The sequence below is a fragment of the Gorilla gorilla genome, chromosome 10, assembly GCF_029281585.2.
Source record: "Gorilla gorilla gorilla isolate KB3781 chromosome 10, NHGRI_mGorGor1-v2.1_pri, whole genome shotgun sequence".
NCBI classification, from domain to species: Eukaryota; Metazoa; Chordata; class Mammalia; order Primates; family Hominidae; genus Gorilla; species Gorilla gorilla.
In genome coordinates, this window is record NC_073234.2 from 108,089,816 (window position 1) to 108,106,581 (window position 16,766).

The 16,766-nt window shown below is 42.9% G+C and overlaps 1 protein-coding gene across 1 annotated transcript in view; it reads left to right on the plus strand.

Annotated features, from left to right (window-relative positions):
• Positions 1 to 705: 705 nt before the first annotated feature.
• PLEKHG7 (pleckstrin homology and RhoGEF domain containing G7) overlaps positions 706 to 16,766 on the plus strand; it is a 69,185-nt gene continuing 53,124 nt past the window's right edge. Inside the window, exons 1-3 of the mRNA XM_019039190.4 lie at positions 706 to 849; positions 4,174 to 4,841; positions 5,348 to 5,370. Of these exons, the coding sequence (XP_018894735.3) occupies positions 4,314 to 4,841; positions 5,348 to 5,370 (551 nt within the window). The 5' untranslated portion in view covers positions 706 to 849; positions 4,174 to 4,313. The remainder of the gene's footprint in view (positions 850 to 4,173; positions 4,842 to 5,347; positions 5,371 to 16,766) is intronic.

Genomic DNA, 16,766 nt, shown 5'->3' on the forward strand with positions numbered 1-16,766 from the left:
AAGTCATAGTGATACTGCTGGTCCAGGGACCCTACTTTAAGAACTACCGACCTCAGGGAACCTTCACAGTAAGTATCTGTAATGAGTCCAATCAATGAAAACTTCAGTGAATTAGACTTCATTAGAATTACTTCGACTTTGTTTTGGTAAAGTCTATAGACATTTTTGTTTAATGCTGCATACATATGCATTATCTCCACCTAGGCATCAAATAAATATTCTTTGGGGTACTGATCTAATGAGAATACTGGTAGATATAAATGCTCTTCCATTTGCATTTTAATTATTTGAAAACTAATGTTCACAAATTCGCTCCCTGGTGCTCTAATCATTTCCTCTACTATTCAGTGCTTATCAAAGCATGTCATTAATAAAATAGATCAACACAAAATGTTTTATGATGTGAAGAAAGTCGAGTCCCAAAGAATGCGTCTCACACCCTTAGAGAAAATAAATGAAATGGAAACCTAGAACTGCTTCACTAAACTATGAGTGATGATTTGTTGAACGCCTCAAGAGGAAGTAAAAAGTTACATTTGCATCATTTCTGTATTTGATCAGCTGTTGTTTACCTGACTTGTTCTTAGGCTGCCTTAGATTCTGAGCTGGCTTCCCTTTAGGCTTTTTCATAAACAAATAACTGGAAATGTCTCTAAGGAGGGGAGAGACCAGTTCCTCATTGCAGCTGGTAGCAAGGTTGCTTTCACTCAGCCGGGAGGGCGCATTGTTACAGGTGTGGAACTTGTTGCTCCGAGCCCTCCCCTGGCAGCTCACTCTGGATCTGCAAGCTCTGAGGAGCCTCAGGACCCACCTGGGTGCAGTTGCCTTCAGGGACAGACCATCTTACAGGTATTAAAGGCAACATTCAGCTGCTTTCTGGGTTTCTCTCTTGCACTTTCCTTTTGTCCTATTGCTATCAGTTTCGCTTGTTTTGCTGATCTCTCCAGGTCTCATTAGAATTAGTGAATCATTAACCTGCAATGGTTTCATTTCTAGTACAGTGAGATGGCTTCCCCAACAGTGTGGGTGGGTGTTTGCTGGATTCTCAAAGCTTGGAAGGTCAAAGGTTGGTGAATTTTCTTTATGGTGACCATGTATTAATTTCCTCTTTTAAACATAAAGAAGAGTTAGCGTGAATGGATTGACTTGTTAACTTTTGATTCTACCAGATCCACTGGGTGTAGTCATTTACGAAAAGCTTCCCAGGAGCCCTAGCCATTATCTCATTTAATTTCTGCAACAGGCCTGTGAGGGAGGTTCTTTGATGTCCTCTTGGTAAATGCTGCATGGCAGTTGGCAGAGAAGTGGCTTGTCCTATGTCACACAGCCAATTGGCGGTGATACTGGAAGAGAAACCAGACCCATTTCCTCTGGTGCTTGAGCTCTTCCTGCCTTTCTGCAAACCACCTCCCTAAGCCCTGCTGTTTTTAAAGTTTCTCCATTTCCGCAGTGCATCATGTCGGCAGTTACTATTGCCTTGGTTCCAATATTTAAGACAGTGGCTAATAAATAATTCTTACCGATGTGAATCCTATTGGCCATAAATAACTTCCTACCAGCAGCTACACCCCTGTGTCTGAACGACTACAAAGGAAACCCAAAGCTGTATCCTAACCCCTCAAAAGAGGAGAGGAAAAGGCCAAAAGGACAGAGGGGAAACCCAAAGACTAAGAAATCTGATCTAACTATTATGCGAGTGCCTATGCAAATATACTGAATTCCTTTAACATTGTTGCTGCCTAGAACTTGGACAGTCTTCTAAAGGAGAAAAATAATAGAACGGCCCTGATTGTATGTATGTGTGAAAGTACCTATTGATTCAAAATTAGCTGGGTGGGGTGGTAAGCATCCATAGCCCCAACTACTCAGGAGCACTGCAGCATGAGGATTCTCTGAGGCTAGGAGTTTGAGGTTACAGTGCGCTATGATCACACCTCTGCACTCAGCCTGGGCGACAGAGCCAGACTCCATCTCTAAAAAGAAAAAAAAAGAAAGTACCTATAGATTTGATGCTCAGCTCAGCATTTGTTTGTTGGGAGAATGAGGAACTGGCCTCTCCATGTAGCAACAATGTACCTCATTTTATCAATGGTCAGGAGGGACCATTTCATGCCTCTCCAGCAATGTTGGTATCAACCTTCAGAGCAGCCTCCAGGAATTACCAATCTAAAACCAAAACTAGTACAATCTCACCTTAACTGAACATAAGTTTCCTAAACTGGCATTGCCCTCTTTCCTCCACTCTGCAAAAAAGGGTACCTCATGCGTTTTAGTTCTACATGTGAAGTTCTATAACAGTTGAGTCCTCAGCTCAAAATAAACACAACATTAAGAATTTTAGATTTCTTTTGTGAAAAAGAGTTGAATTGACGTTAGTTTGCATCTAAGTTGTTCCTCAAACAACTCACCAGTCTGAAATCCAGTACCTGTTAGTTTCATTTGGCATTTTAAAAAGGTTTTCATAGAGATGGGGTCTCACTATGTTGCCCAGGCTGGTCTTGAACTTCTAGGCTCAAGGGATCCTCCCGCCTTTGCCTCCCAAAGTGCTTGGATTACAGGCATGAGCCTCTGTGCCTGGACTTATTTGACCTTAAACAAGGTAAGAGTCAGGGAGTAAAATAAGAGACCACAAAGTCCCCAAAATCAATGTCAAGTCACAACATTGTCATGACAATGTCATAACATTGAGCTCCTCCTCTACTGATAAGAATAGATCTAACAACCTATTAATTATCTATTCACAAGGTTGTTGGACTTCTATGACTGACACAGATTAAAAGAAACAAAGAGGAGAGAGTGGTTGCCATAGGCAAGTACAAAAAGCATAGTGAGAAGTAACGAATAAAAATTAGGGAGTACATCGGTGTGGGGCCATTTGGTGTGGGAGTGAATATTCAGATGCTATAGAAGCCTGTAACAATTATTGTATTCTCCACAGAACTATAGTAAACATAGTAGTAATCACTGTATTTTGGCAAAGTACTAGAATGATAGTCAACAGAATGAGGTCAGGTTATAAGGAAAAGGTTTATTGGTTTTCAGTCTTCTCTGTATCAAGTTAAAGAAGCAAATAATACACCCTAGAAAAGTTCTACTAAGAAGTATTGCCCATGCAATTAAAATTATAAGAAGTAAATTATTAGCCATTCTTAAATTTTGGCTATCCAAATGTGGGCAAAGGGTTTCAGATTGCTGAGTTCTGCTTTAGAATGATAAACTTACTAAAACTATTATTGATGATCTTAGAATATACGGTCAACTACTAATGTTCCATCCACAAACAATCCACGCACAGTGTGAAGCCACCTCCCATGCCATCTGGGGCCAGGGAAGATGGGTCTCTCGCCTGTCCCACAGTCCCACGCCTGGTCTGCAAATCATCAAGCATCAACTCTCATGCCATAAGGGATGTGTAAGGATTGATGTTTTCCCACACATACCTTCTTCATGTGGGAAAGTACAGAATAACGAAACTGCAATAAGCCACTCCCATGAATCAAGCTGTGAAATGGAAGGGTTGGCTTTTCTTGAGCATGAGAAGAGATAATTTTGCATGCATAGATTGCAAAAAACACCTCCAGTCATGAACAGTAGGGTACCTGGTGATGTCTGGGTTTTTCTTTTCAAACTTGCAAGTCATTTTTCCAAAATGTAAAGATTGATAGAATTTAAGATAAAAGACATTGTCAGATACTTTACATCAGTTACCTTCAAAGCCTGTCTCATTCTGTAATTTAAACCTTGAGGGAAGGAGCCTTGTTTTACTTGTTCTTGCATCCCCAGAATGCACCACAGTATGTACATACATACATAAATGTAGATGATAAGGAGGATTTAATGTATATTTGATTCTCTTAAAATGGAATAATCACAAGGAGAGGAGCTATGTGGTTTCCAGGAAGTACCTTAAGTTACCAAAGTTTTTAAAGGCTTTTTTGTTTGAACCTAGAAGGAATATTAAGTAGACAGTAAACAGACTTCAATACGCTATTTAGATGAGAAGGCTGGAGTCACATATATTAATTATCTTCTGAACGTAAAGGATGCTGATGCGAACTGAGCTCTATTGCCTATGAAGAATTAGAAGTTTTCCTTTGAAATTTTAGACCTTTTTTCTCACTGCAGTCTCCCTCATTTGCTACGTATTTCACAGTCTGCTCTTCCTCACTGCAGGTGCAACAACCTGCTTGACATTCTCCTCTGGAAAAGGAAAAGAACTACGAGAGGAAGCGTGGCACTTGGATGCAGAAATTGAGCACCCTCCATGTGATGCAGAGAATAGCAACTCATACGTCTTCTGGAACCTTCTACCAATGGTAGAACCTCTTAGCTTTATGGAGAAAACAGAGTCGTTCTGTCCAGAGGTGCCACCCCAAGACTGCGGAGCCTCTCCTCGGTCCTCACTGAGGAGCCTGCCAAAGAACCAGGGGAGTCTCCTCCAGTTTGACCGGCAAGCCCCAGGCCGCATCTCCACTTCGCCCACTTTGAGGAGATTAAGGACCCGTGGCTGTGGGACAAGGCAGGATGCCTTGCAGGTGCCCACCTGGGGAAGCTGGGGAGCTCCTGTGGGCTTCCCATGTTACCTTTCGAAAAGCCTGCCAGGAAGCCCAAAGGATTCTTCACACTTGCTGTCACCCTTGAGACTCCACTCAAGATTGACCTCTGAACCTGAAAGGGCCCTGAATGCAGCTGACTCACTGGAGCCCCAAACCCAGCCCACTGACAAGTATCTCCCTCCTGAGCTTCAGCCTGTCAATGAAGGGTCCCTTCACCAGGCCTCTCTTCGGCATCAAGAAGGCCACTTCCTGCCCAGCCCCACCCTACGACGCCCTAGTCCTCAGGTAACACAGCTCTAAGCCTCCGGCCTCTCAGTTGCTGAACCACAAAGCAAAATAGATCTCAGAGTTGCTTAGTTCCCCCAAGGGCCAGTAGATCCTAAAAATGAGACAGCACAGGAAGTCACACTGAGGGGACACATTCTCTTTAGGAAGCATTGGCTCTTAAGTGAAAGGAGGGCAGCAATCTGGGGAGGAAAGAAAATGATCTCGCTCACTTTCTTCTGTCCTTAGAGGCACTTTGAGAAAGGATGCCCAAGGCCAGGCTTACCGATGGTCTGTCAGGTACCCGAGAGCAATGGGGGCCCTCTTGCAAATGCACACTATTTAAAGAAACGTGGTGTCACTGATTTAAAAGGGGAGAAAGAGCCAATTCAAATTTCCAATCCCACCAAAATGTAAAACATGTTTTAACTAGGAGGGCTCATTGTTTCTCCTTTCAACATGTTTGCTTTGGAGTTTGGGATGGGTTTGAGCAAGACTAAAACATATGTTCTTAAAATTTATTTCAGGGAGAAGAATTGCACCCATCCAGGTGTGTATGCATTTATTTTCTCTGGTGCTATGACATCTGTTGACTATTTACTATTAGATTTTTATTTCTGTCCTGACATAACAAAGCTGACGTTGCGTTAACCAGTGCACTTTGTTTTATAGCACTCAAATCACTCTTCGCATTTATAGGTGCACGAGTTTTCATTTCAAGAGTCTGTCTTTAAGAGCACAGCATTTGGGGGCAGGATACAATGCCATATGCAGTCATGATTTTCATTTTGAATTGTCAATGTCCTGGCCCTGTGGCTTAATTAACATCCACTTAGTAATAGGTTTTGTCTGGTAGAGAAAATAGAAAGGCCAGAGATATGCAACAGCTTTTCAAAGAAAAATTTGGAGGACAAAAGAAAGGAACAAGATGTCCTGGTTAAATCTAGGGTGACCTTTAAAATAACCTATTATGACAGACTGTGCCCTTATCCAGAATGAAGTAGACTGTGTCATTTCTGAAACCAGCTCTGAACTTTCAGCATAGCCACCAGGTTGTAGCAATGGATCTGCCATCTCTGACAGGGATGAAGAGTTTCTGTAGCAGCAAGGGAAAGATCCATGCCCAATTTTATCTTCCTGACTTGTGGGATTGGCAGGAAAGCCCTCATTTCATTTGAAAAGTCACAGAGGATTTTTTTGGAGAAATAGCTGCTGTTTTATTACTGGACCTCAATCCTCAAGCAATAGTTTGATGTTCATAGCAGTAAGGATAACATCCATGTACACATTCTTTGTTGATTTTAATCCTTGTTGGCCTAATTGTATCAACAAAGGTAGAAGATACTTACCAAGCCATAGGGAAATGCAAATTGTTGTTTGTGTATCAGTTGGCTATTGCTAGATAAAAAACCACTTAAAGTAACAGACAGTTATTGTTTCCTATAAATCTCTGTGTTCCCTGGGAGTGACTTGGTCTAGGCTGTGTTTAGCTGAGCAGTTCCACTCCAAATGTTCCTTATCCTGCTCATGGGACCAAAGGGCTCCCATGGGTCCATGGGATCAATTAAGCAGATTCTTTATACAGTGAAGGGAGAGGTTCAAGAGGACAAGTAGAAACATGCAAGGCCTCTTGGAGCCTGGGCTCTGAATCTGGTCTAATTTTATTGACCAAAGCAAGTCACTCAGTTGAACTCAGGGTCAGGGAATTACATGTTACCAACAGTGGGAGAGCATTGAAATGTTACATGGCAAAGTGTATGGATGTAAGGAATGGGGAAGTGTGGGGCTGTTAATGTAAATCTTCCATACATGTGAAACAGAATAAAGCTCTCAGATGAGATCTAGTTCAGTTGTGTCAAAGAAAGTGAAAAAGCATAGTCTTAGAAAAAAAAATTATGTTTAGAGTCGAATTATTTTAATAAGATTTTGAGAAATTTTATTCCTTACCCTAAGAGCAGTGTGAAACCATTTGATGAATTGATATGATCAGATGGATGTCAGATATACCTGGGATTTAGATGCAAGTAGACTTGAGTCAAATAATTCGAATGTTCAGGTATGAGAAGTTGTTAAGTTAGATTATGATGAAGGCAGTGGGGTTAAAAAGAAGTATCTCAATGCAAGAGATATTTAGGAGATACAATCCCCCAGACTTTGTGAATGGTAGCCTATCAGAGTGAGGGAAAGGAATCTTCAAGAATGACCTCCAAGCTTCTGGCTTGTACAACTGGGTAACCAAGGTGTCCATTCACTGACCTAGATAAACTTCGGTAAAGAAATGAAATATGAATAGTTAGAGTGTAGGTCTTGTGTTCAGGTTTGGACATGTTGAGTTTGAGGACCTAAGAAACATCTAAGTGGAGATTTTGAGTAAATAATTGGTTAGAGAAGGCATCAGGGGTGGATGTACTTATGTATATTTGTGAGTCTTAAACAAGGAATGTTTCCTAGAGCAGGTAAAGTCTGGGTCCAGCTCTGATTATTAGATGGAGCCAGCAGACATAAAGGCAGATCAACGGGATGCATCAAGCCATTTGCAAAAAAATGACGTGAAGGTAATTTCCATTGCCATATGAAATCTGTGAGGAAATAACAAAAATAGTCTTGGTAAATTTTAAAAGAACAGCTAGGTCAGGCTGGGCACAATGGCTCATGCCTATAATCCCAGCACTGTGGCAGGGCCAGGCAGGCGGATCACTTGAGGTCAGGAGTTTGAGATCAGCTTGGCCAACATAGTGAAACCTCATCTCTACTAAAAATATATTTTTTTAAATAAGCTGGATGTGGTGGTGGGCACCTATAACTCCCTTCTTAGCCTGTTGACTTAAAGGTAGGAGGAGCCCAAAGTGTCCAGGTGGCAATTTTAACTTCAGTTTAATGGAATCTTTGTTGCATCTCCTGGTGGCAGTGTTCCTACCTCTGGAACTAAGACCTTTAGGCCAGCAGAACGTAATGTCACAGGAACAGGAGGCAAAAATTTGGCTAGTGGATCACTAGGGTTGATGGTGAGTAGTGCCACTTTGACTTCCACCCCTTGATTCCTGAACCTGTGAATCCTGGCTATGGGAGAAACAGTACCATATATTGGATGCTGATTCAGAGCATTACATGGCCATCCAGAGAACTTTGCCCCAGCCTTGCAAAGTATTGTCACCTAGTTGGCATTACGATTGTGACTTCAAAAGGCCATTCCACCATTCTATCAATCCAGCTGCTTCAGGATAATGGGGAACATAGTAAGACCAGTGAATTCCATGAGCATGAACCCACTGTCACACTGCTTTGTCCATAAAGTGAGTGCCTTGGTCAGAGGCAATGCTGTGTGGAATACCGTGATGGTGGATAAGGCATTCCAGGAGCCCACAGATGGTAGTTTTGCCAGAAGCACTGCATACAGGATAGGCAAACCCATATTCGGAGTAAGTATCTATTCCAGTGAGGACAAACCTCTGCCCTTTTCATGATGGAAGAAGTTCAATATAATCAACCTGCCACCGGGTAGCTGTCTGATCACCCCAAGGAATGGTGCCATATCAAGGGCTCAGTGTTGATCTATGCTGCTGGCAAATTGGGCACTCAGAAGTGGCCGTAGTCAGGTCAGCCTTGGTGAGTGGAAGTCCACGTTGCTAAGCCTATGAGTAACCTCCATCCCTACCACCACGGCCACTTTGTTCATGGGCCCATTGGGCAATGACGGGGCAACTGGGGAAAGAGGCTGAGTGGTGTCCACAGAACGGGTCACCCTATCCACTTGATTATTAAAATCCTCCTCTGCTGAGGTCACCCATTCATGAGCATCCACATGGGGAACAAATATCTTCACAGTTTTTGACCACTCAGAGAGGTCTATCCACATACCTCTTCCCCAAATTTCTTTGTCACCAGTTTTCCAATCATGCTTCTTCCAAGCCCCTGACCATCCAGCCAATCCATTGGCTGCAACCCATGAATCAGTATATAATTGCACATCTGGCCGTTTCTCCTTCCATGCAAAGTACACAACCAGGTGTACTCCTCGAAGTTCTGCCCACTGGGAAGATTTCCCTTCACCGTTGTCCTTCAGGGATGTCCCAGAAAAGGCTTGTAGTGCTACAGCTGTCCACTTTTGGGTGGTGCCTGCATATTGTACAGAACAATCTGTGAATCAGGCCCTAGTCTTCTCTTCCTCTGTCAGTTGGTCATAGGGAACTCCCCATGAGGCCATCGGTGCAGACTGGGGGAGAGAAGGCAGGGTGGCAGGAGTGGAGACCATGAGCATTTGAGCCACTTCCTCATGTAACTTACTTGTGCCTTCAGGACCCGCTTGAGCCCAATCACATATATACCACTTCCATTTGATGATGAAATGCTGCTATGCATGACCCACTTTATGGCTAGATGGGTCAGAAAGCACCCAGTTCATGACAGGCAGTTCAGGTCGCATGGTGACTTGATGACCCATAGTCAAATGTTCAGTTTCCACCAAAGCCCAGTAACAGGCCAAGAGCTGTCTCTCAAAAGGAGAGTAGTTATCTGCAGAAGATGGCAGGGTCTTGCTCCAAAATCCTAGAGGTCTCTGCTGTGATTCACCTATAGGGGACTGCCAAAGGCTCCAAACAGCATCTCTGTCTGCCACTGACACCTTAAGCACCATTGGATCTGCTGGGTCATATGGCCCAAGTGGCAGAGCAGCTTGCACAGCAGCCTGGACCTGTTGTAGAGCCTTCTGTTCTGGACCCCACTCAAAACTGGCCACCTTTCAGGTCACTTGATAAATGGGCCAGAGTAACACACCGAAATGAGGAATGTGTTGCCTCCAAAATCCAGATAGGCCTACTAGGCATTGTGCCTCTTTCTTGGTTGGAGGAGGGGCCAAATGTAGCAACTTATCTTTCACTTTAGAAGGAATATCTTGAAAGGTCCCACACCACTGGACCCCTAGAAATTTTACTGAGGTGGAAGTTTTCTGAATTTTAATCAAATTTATTTCCCATTCTCTGGCATGCAAATGTGTCACCAATAAGTCCAATGTATTTGCTACTTCTTGCTCACTGGATCCAATCAGCATAATGTCATCAGTGTAATGGACCAGTGTGATATCTTGCAGAGGCGAAAAGCGATCAAGGTCTCTCCGAATAAGATTATGACACAAAGCTAGAGAGTTGATATACCCCTGAGGCAGGACAGTAATGGTATATTGCTGGCCTTGCTAGCTGAAGGCAAATTGCTTCTGGTGGGCCTTATGGACATGAATGGAGAAAAGGGCATTCGCCAAGTCACTGGCTGCATACCGGTACCAGGAGATGTGTTCATTGGCTCAAACAATGAAACCACATCTGGTACAGCAGCTGCAATTGGAGTCACCACTTGGTTAAGCTTACAGTAATTCACTGTCATTCTCCAAGATCCATTTGTCTTCTGCACAGGCCAAATGGGAGAGTTGAACAGGGATGTGGTGGGAATCACCACTCCTGCGTCTTTTGAGTCCTTGATGGTAGCATTAATTTCCACAATCCCTCCAGGGATGTGATTTTTTTTTATTTACCATTTTTCTAGCTAGAGGTAGCTCTAAATGGCTTCCATTTTGCCTTTCCCTCCGTAATAGCCCTCACCCTACCAGTCAGGAAGCCAATGTGGGGGTTCTGCCAGCTGCTAAGTATGTCTATGCCAATTATATACTCTGGTCCTGGAAAAATGACCACAAGGTGAGTCTGGGGACCCACTGGACTCACTGTAAGTCAGACCTGAGCTAAAACTCCATTAATTACCTGACCTCCATAAGCCCCTACTTTAACTGCAGGACCACAATGATGTTTTGGGTTCCCTGGAATCAACCTCAGCTCAGAGCCAGTGTCCAGTAGTCCCCAAAATGTCTGATCATTTCCCTTTCCCCAGTACACAGTTACCTTGGTAAAAGGCCAGAGGTCTCCATAGGGAAGGATGGGAGAAAGATTCACGGCATAGTGAGTTGAGATCGCACCATTGCACTCCAGCCTGGACGGCAGAGCAAGGCTGCATATCAAAAAAAGATTCACTACATAAATTGTCAGTAATGTAGTGGGGTCCTTCCTCAAGGGGACCTGGCCTTCCCTTTATTCAAGGGGTTCTGGGTTTGTAAACTGGCTCAAGTCTGGAAATTGATTGAGGGGCCGTGATTCTGTTTTTATAATTCAAATTAGTCTTGTCCATTCAACCTAGAAGTTTTCTGCTTATAAAAATTAGGTAGGAATGTAGTAGGCTTCCTATCAATTTTAATTCTAGGAACACTGTAATTAATTAGCTAGTGCCAGCACTCTACAGGAGTCAGTCTATTCTGATTGCCGCTTTGCCTCTTCTGTCCATTATGGTAGCTACACCCATCTTGCCTTTGATGGTTGAGTGCTACCACCTGGCCTCTGCCACCTTGGGATCCAATTATTCCCATTGTATTTAAATTTTGTAGTTGAGTGACTGCAGTTCCCACTGTTAGATCTGACATACAGAGAAGAGCAATTACAGGGCTCTTCAAAAATGCAGGTCCTGCCCTCACAAATCTATTTCATAAGGCATTGGTCAAGGGTATATCTTCTGACCCTCTCTACTGGGATGAGTAGGTCTAAAGTGACTAATCCACTCCACCATCCCAATCTCCCTAAGCCTTTGGATCCCTTCCTCTACATTAAACTGAGGGAGATGAGGCATTTCCAGCTCACTCACAGTGGGCTATCTTTTAATCCATATTTTAGCTAACCAAGAAATAAACTCTTGGACCCTTTTTTAACTCCCCAAGCTGAGACATTAAATGCAGAGTCCCTATTTAGTGTGCCCAAATCAATAAATTCAGCCCGATCCAACTCTATGTTCCTTCCACCATTATCCCACACCCTTAATATCAATTCCCATGCCTGTTCTCCAGATTTCTGTTTATATAAATTAGAAAACTCAAGCAGTTATTTTCAAGTGTAGGACCCCTCCTCATGGGTCACACTCTCAACCTTACCTCTAGGGGCCTGCCGGGACTTTAGTCCAGTTACAGGTCTAGAGGCAAACAAGGTTGTTGGGGGTGGCTCCTGAGAAGAATCAACATTATCTTGCCTGCCAACTGCCTCAAGGGAGGCCATCACTATTGCCTCAGGCAGTGCAGGGTTTATCTCCCCACACAAAGGTGGAAAGGCTGATGGCAGCATGGGTCAGGGTGGGGATGTTGCCACTACTTGGGATGGGGAAGCTGTTTTTTTCTGGCAAAAAGGGTTGTCAGAGTTTACAAACTCAGTGTCCCCAGCTTCATCAGGGTCCTCCCAGACATCCTATTCCAAGTTGCAGGGTCCCATTCTTTTCCAATCAATGCCCTCACTTTAACAGTAGGCACCTGGTGGGGCTGTGCATGCACCTTTCATTGCAGGTCAGCTACTCGCATAATAAGAGCTTGTGTCTATTTTTCCACAATTTCAGCTCTTTCTCTACAAGAGATAAGACTGTCACTCAGGGCAATGTTAGCAAATTTTGAGGCTCAGTATCTGCTTCTGAAGCCAGGAGTTAGAATCCCTGAGTTCATCATTTTCTCTCAACACTTTGTCCACTGAACTTAGGAGCAACCAACCAGCTTCATTATGTTCCTCGGTTCTCCACATATTGTCAAAGGTATTATGTATAGAGTCACTAAATTTGCCTCTCACAAGCAGTGAATCAGGAGTGTCAAATGCATTTATGTTGCATAACTCTCTAAACGGTTCACACCAAGGACTATCCATGTTCTCCATACTATTAGAAGTAGAGTCCTTAGCATTTTTGGGTCTAATCATATGACACAGCCAACTCCAGAAGCCCCAAAACCAACGAAAGAACTCCATCCTTAATACTCTGTTTCTCTAGAACCATTCCTTGTACCAAAATGTGTATTAGTCAGAGTTCTCTAGAGGAACAGAACTAATGGGATAGATAGATAGATAGATAGATAGATAGATAGATAGATAGATAGATCAATAGATAGATAAGAGTTTATTAAGTATTAACTCACATGATGACGAGGTCCCACAATAGGCTGTCTGCCAGCTGCGGAGCAAGGAGAGCCAGTCAGAGTTCCAAAGCTGAAGAACTTGGAGTCTGATTTGTGAGGGCAGGAAGCATCCAGCACGGGAGAAAGATGTAGGCTGGGAGGCTAGGCCAATCTCAGATCTTCACGTTTTTCTGCTGCTTTATATTTGCTAGCAGCTGATTAGATGGTGCCCACCCAGTTAAGGGTGGGTCTGCCTTCCCCCGCCCACTGACTCAAATGTTAATCTCTTTTGGCAACACCTTCACAGATACACCCAGGATCAATACTTTGCATCCTTCAATCCAATCAAGTTGATACTCAGTATTAACCATCACAAGATTCTTACATTACTACTAATAAGCAAGAACTGAAAAAAAAAAAATACACAGACAGATCCCTGATCTGTCTCTCTTCACTCCCTCTTCTCTTCTTCCACATGTCTCTGCAGTCTTTTCTGCAGCAGCCATTTGTTCAAAGAGCCCACTTCCTTGAACAGCTGCTTGCCAGGCTGCGTGGTCATGTAATGTTAGGTGAAGAGTGAAGAGCTCTGCATGAGGCCCCACCGTCTATCTAAGAGCGAGGGTTCTTGCCTCAAAAAAAAAAAAAAAAAAAAGGCCTATCAAATGGTATAAACTAGGATTTAGCAAACTATGGCCCACGGCCAAAATTCAGCCCATAACCTGTTTCTGTTAATAAAGCTTTATTGGAACACGCCAATGCCCACTCATTTGTGCATTGCCTGTGGCTGTTTGAGCATTGTAATGGCAGAATTACAACAGAGACTGCATGGCCCACAAAGCCTACAGTGTTTACTATCTGGCCCTTTACAGAAAATGTGTGCTGACCCCTGGCCTATACAATTAAGAAATGCTTGCCTCTGTGGCTTCCAAACACAGCAAAATTTTTTGTCTTGCAGAATAGATATGAAACCTTTTTCAACAATACTGATTCTTCTATTACAGTGGTTTGGGGTATTTTTTTTTTTTTTTTGGTTTGGTTTTGCTCTGTTTTGTTTTGTTTTTTTGAGACAGAGTCTTGCCCTGTCACTCAGGCTGGAGTGCAGTGGTACAATCTCAGCTCACTGCAATCTCTGCCTCCTGGGTTCAAGTGATTCTCTTGTCTCAGCCTCCCGAGTAGGTGGGATTACAGGTGTGCACCACCACACCCGGCTAATTTTTGTGTTTTTAGTAGAGACAGGATTTCGTCATGTTGGCCAGGCTGGCCTCAAACTCCTGACCTCAAGTCGTCCACCCTCCTTGGCCTCCCAAAGTGCTGGGATTACAGGTATTATAGTGTTTTAACATGTAACCTGACAATGTGTAAATGAGAAGTGCCCAATATACTCATAGTTCTGAAATTGGCTAACTGGTAAACCCTTGCTCTCACGTTTTTCTTTGTGAACTCGTTCTTCCTGCCATTCCCTCTCTCATTCTGTAATATTTAAGTGAACTCATATTCACTCCAAACCTTCCTCTCTTATCACTAGAATATGGCCTCTGGAAAAAAAATCTTCACAATTCATTCTTACGCAAGTGTGAGGGAATTTAGGCTTAAGGGATATACACTCTCATCTTTCCAAGTACAGCCAGTACATTTCTCCCTTTTGGGTTTCCCCGCATCTTATAAATGTCTCCATCATAATTTCTAAAACACTATATTGTGTTTCTTTTAAATTCATCTGCCCCCAAGAATCAAAACCTTCCTGAGAGCAGAGACTGCTTCTTATTTATCTTTGAACCTCTAGCATCCAGTACCCAGAAAGAGTCTACTTCCAAAAAGATGAATGGAGGAAGGAAGACAGGCAGGTTGGCAGGCTTCTTGGATTACCGTTCCACTTATCCATCCCCAATGTATTTGCATTTTAACAAAAGACAGCTTGAAGCCAAGCAGTGAAGCTGTGTTGGTGGAAATTTTAAACATCAGAAGCAAGTGAGGGAGATGCTTTTGTGGATAGGGAAACATTCCTAGCATCCCTTCGATTTTGTATTCATAGGAAGCTGTCCATCTTACCTAATTTTCAGGTCAGCCCTGAAAGAGAGAAGAGAAACGTACATGCTACATTTCTATAAGACTATAGACTAACCTTCCAATGCTCAGATAGAAAGTAGGAGAAATTAAATACATCCATATTAGCCACTGGGGCAACATTAGCATGAAAGCCAAATGATGAGATATTTGAAAGTCTGTCTTGAGGAAAAAACAAACAAACAAAGTATTAAATGCCAGTAAAACTTCCCCCAAAGTCAGAGTCATCTGGAGTTACCAATAGGGGGCAGCAGGACCTGGAGTTAAAATCTACTGGAGTCAAACTCCCTGAATTTAAATCCTAGCTCCACTTCTCTGTGGCAACAAGATCTTGCACAATTTCCTTAACCACTTGAAACTTCAATGTTTTTATCCATGAAGTGGAGATACAAATACAGTCACGCACTGTATTAATGATGCTTTCTCAACAATGGGCCTCATATACAATAGTGGTCCCGTAAGATTATAATAACGTAGTTTTGCTCTACCTAGTTTATGTTTAGATACACAAATACTTCCCATTGTGTTACTGCTGCCTACATTATTCAGTACCATAACATGGTGTACAGGTTTGTAGCCTGGGAACCCCCGGTGACACCTTACAGCTTAGGTGTATAGTAGGCTACACACCATCGAGGTTTGTGTAAGTTCACTCTGTGACGTTCACGCAATGACAAAATTGCCTGAGGATGCATTTCTCAGAATGTATCCCCATCATTAAGCAATGTACACCTGTAGTGTTCCTCTCACAGGTCTTTCTTTTGAACTGGTTAATAATATAACTCAAATAGTAGCTATGGTTATTCTTAGAGAAACCATTCATTCAGCACCTCCCACATGTAAGTCATTGACTTATCCTTTCTAAAATTTTCAAACCCCAGAGCTAAATATTCTAACATCAGGCACATCAAATGTAATGTATCTGACCTTTAGGTTCAATACAATATTATACCCCACAGGCTTTTATTTAAAACCCCTTATGTCCCTAGCACTGTCTGTTAACTGTAGAACATACTAGAGGAGAAGACTCTGTCAGCTTCTTCAGGGCTTTAAGGCTTATTGGACAGGATTCAGAGACTACTAGGCAGTGTACTGCTCATTACTCAGAAGAGAAGACTGCAGCCTTGGGGAGCCTTCCTGATATGGGCATGGTGCAAGGGGAACCACGTGCCATTCTTCCAGCAGCATCAGCTCATCTATTAGGCTGGTGCAAAAGTAATTACAGGTTTTGCCATTACTTTTAATTGCGTCAAAAACTGCAATTACATTTGCACCAACCTAATAGAATGTAAGTTCCAGGAAAGTGGGATTTTCATCTGTTTTGTTTATTGCCTTATCCCCGGTACCTAGAACACTGCCTGGCACTTAGTAGGTGTCCAATAAATGTTTAAGGAAAGAAAAAGAAAAGAAAAAGGAAATTGATTGGTAGTTGGGTTTGGACATGCCTTTTAGGGAAAAATTGTATGGTCCCCTTTTGTTTCGTGTATTTTCTCCTCCAACTATTTATCTGACTCCCTCCAGCTCCTCTCGACCTCCTCGATCTTCCTTATAGTTTTGTGCTTGTCTCTGAGTGTACTTTGGGTTTGTGGGGATTTGTACAAATATTGCTTAATCCCACAAGGGAGTATGTTGAGTGTTTTCCATAAAAAACAGTAACCTAGAAAGAAGGTGAGATTTCTGGGCAGTTGCCAGCGGTTACCATGGTGCTCTGAACACGTGTCCTCAAAAAATATTACTGATTTGACCCCACAGCCACAGTACATGGCATTTCTCACACACTGATGAGACTCTTAAGAGGCATCTCTGTTCTGTGTTCAAACTGATGTATAGGGTACAAGTCTTCCATTTGTTCACTCTGCATTTATGAGAAATCGCCATCATAGTACCAGATTCCAGGCGGTAAACTAGAAGCTCATCATCCTATCTGC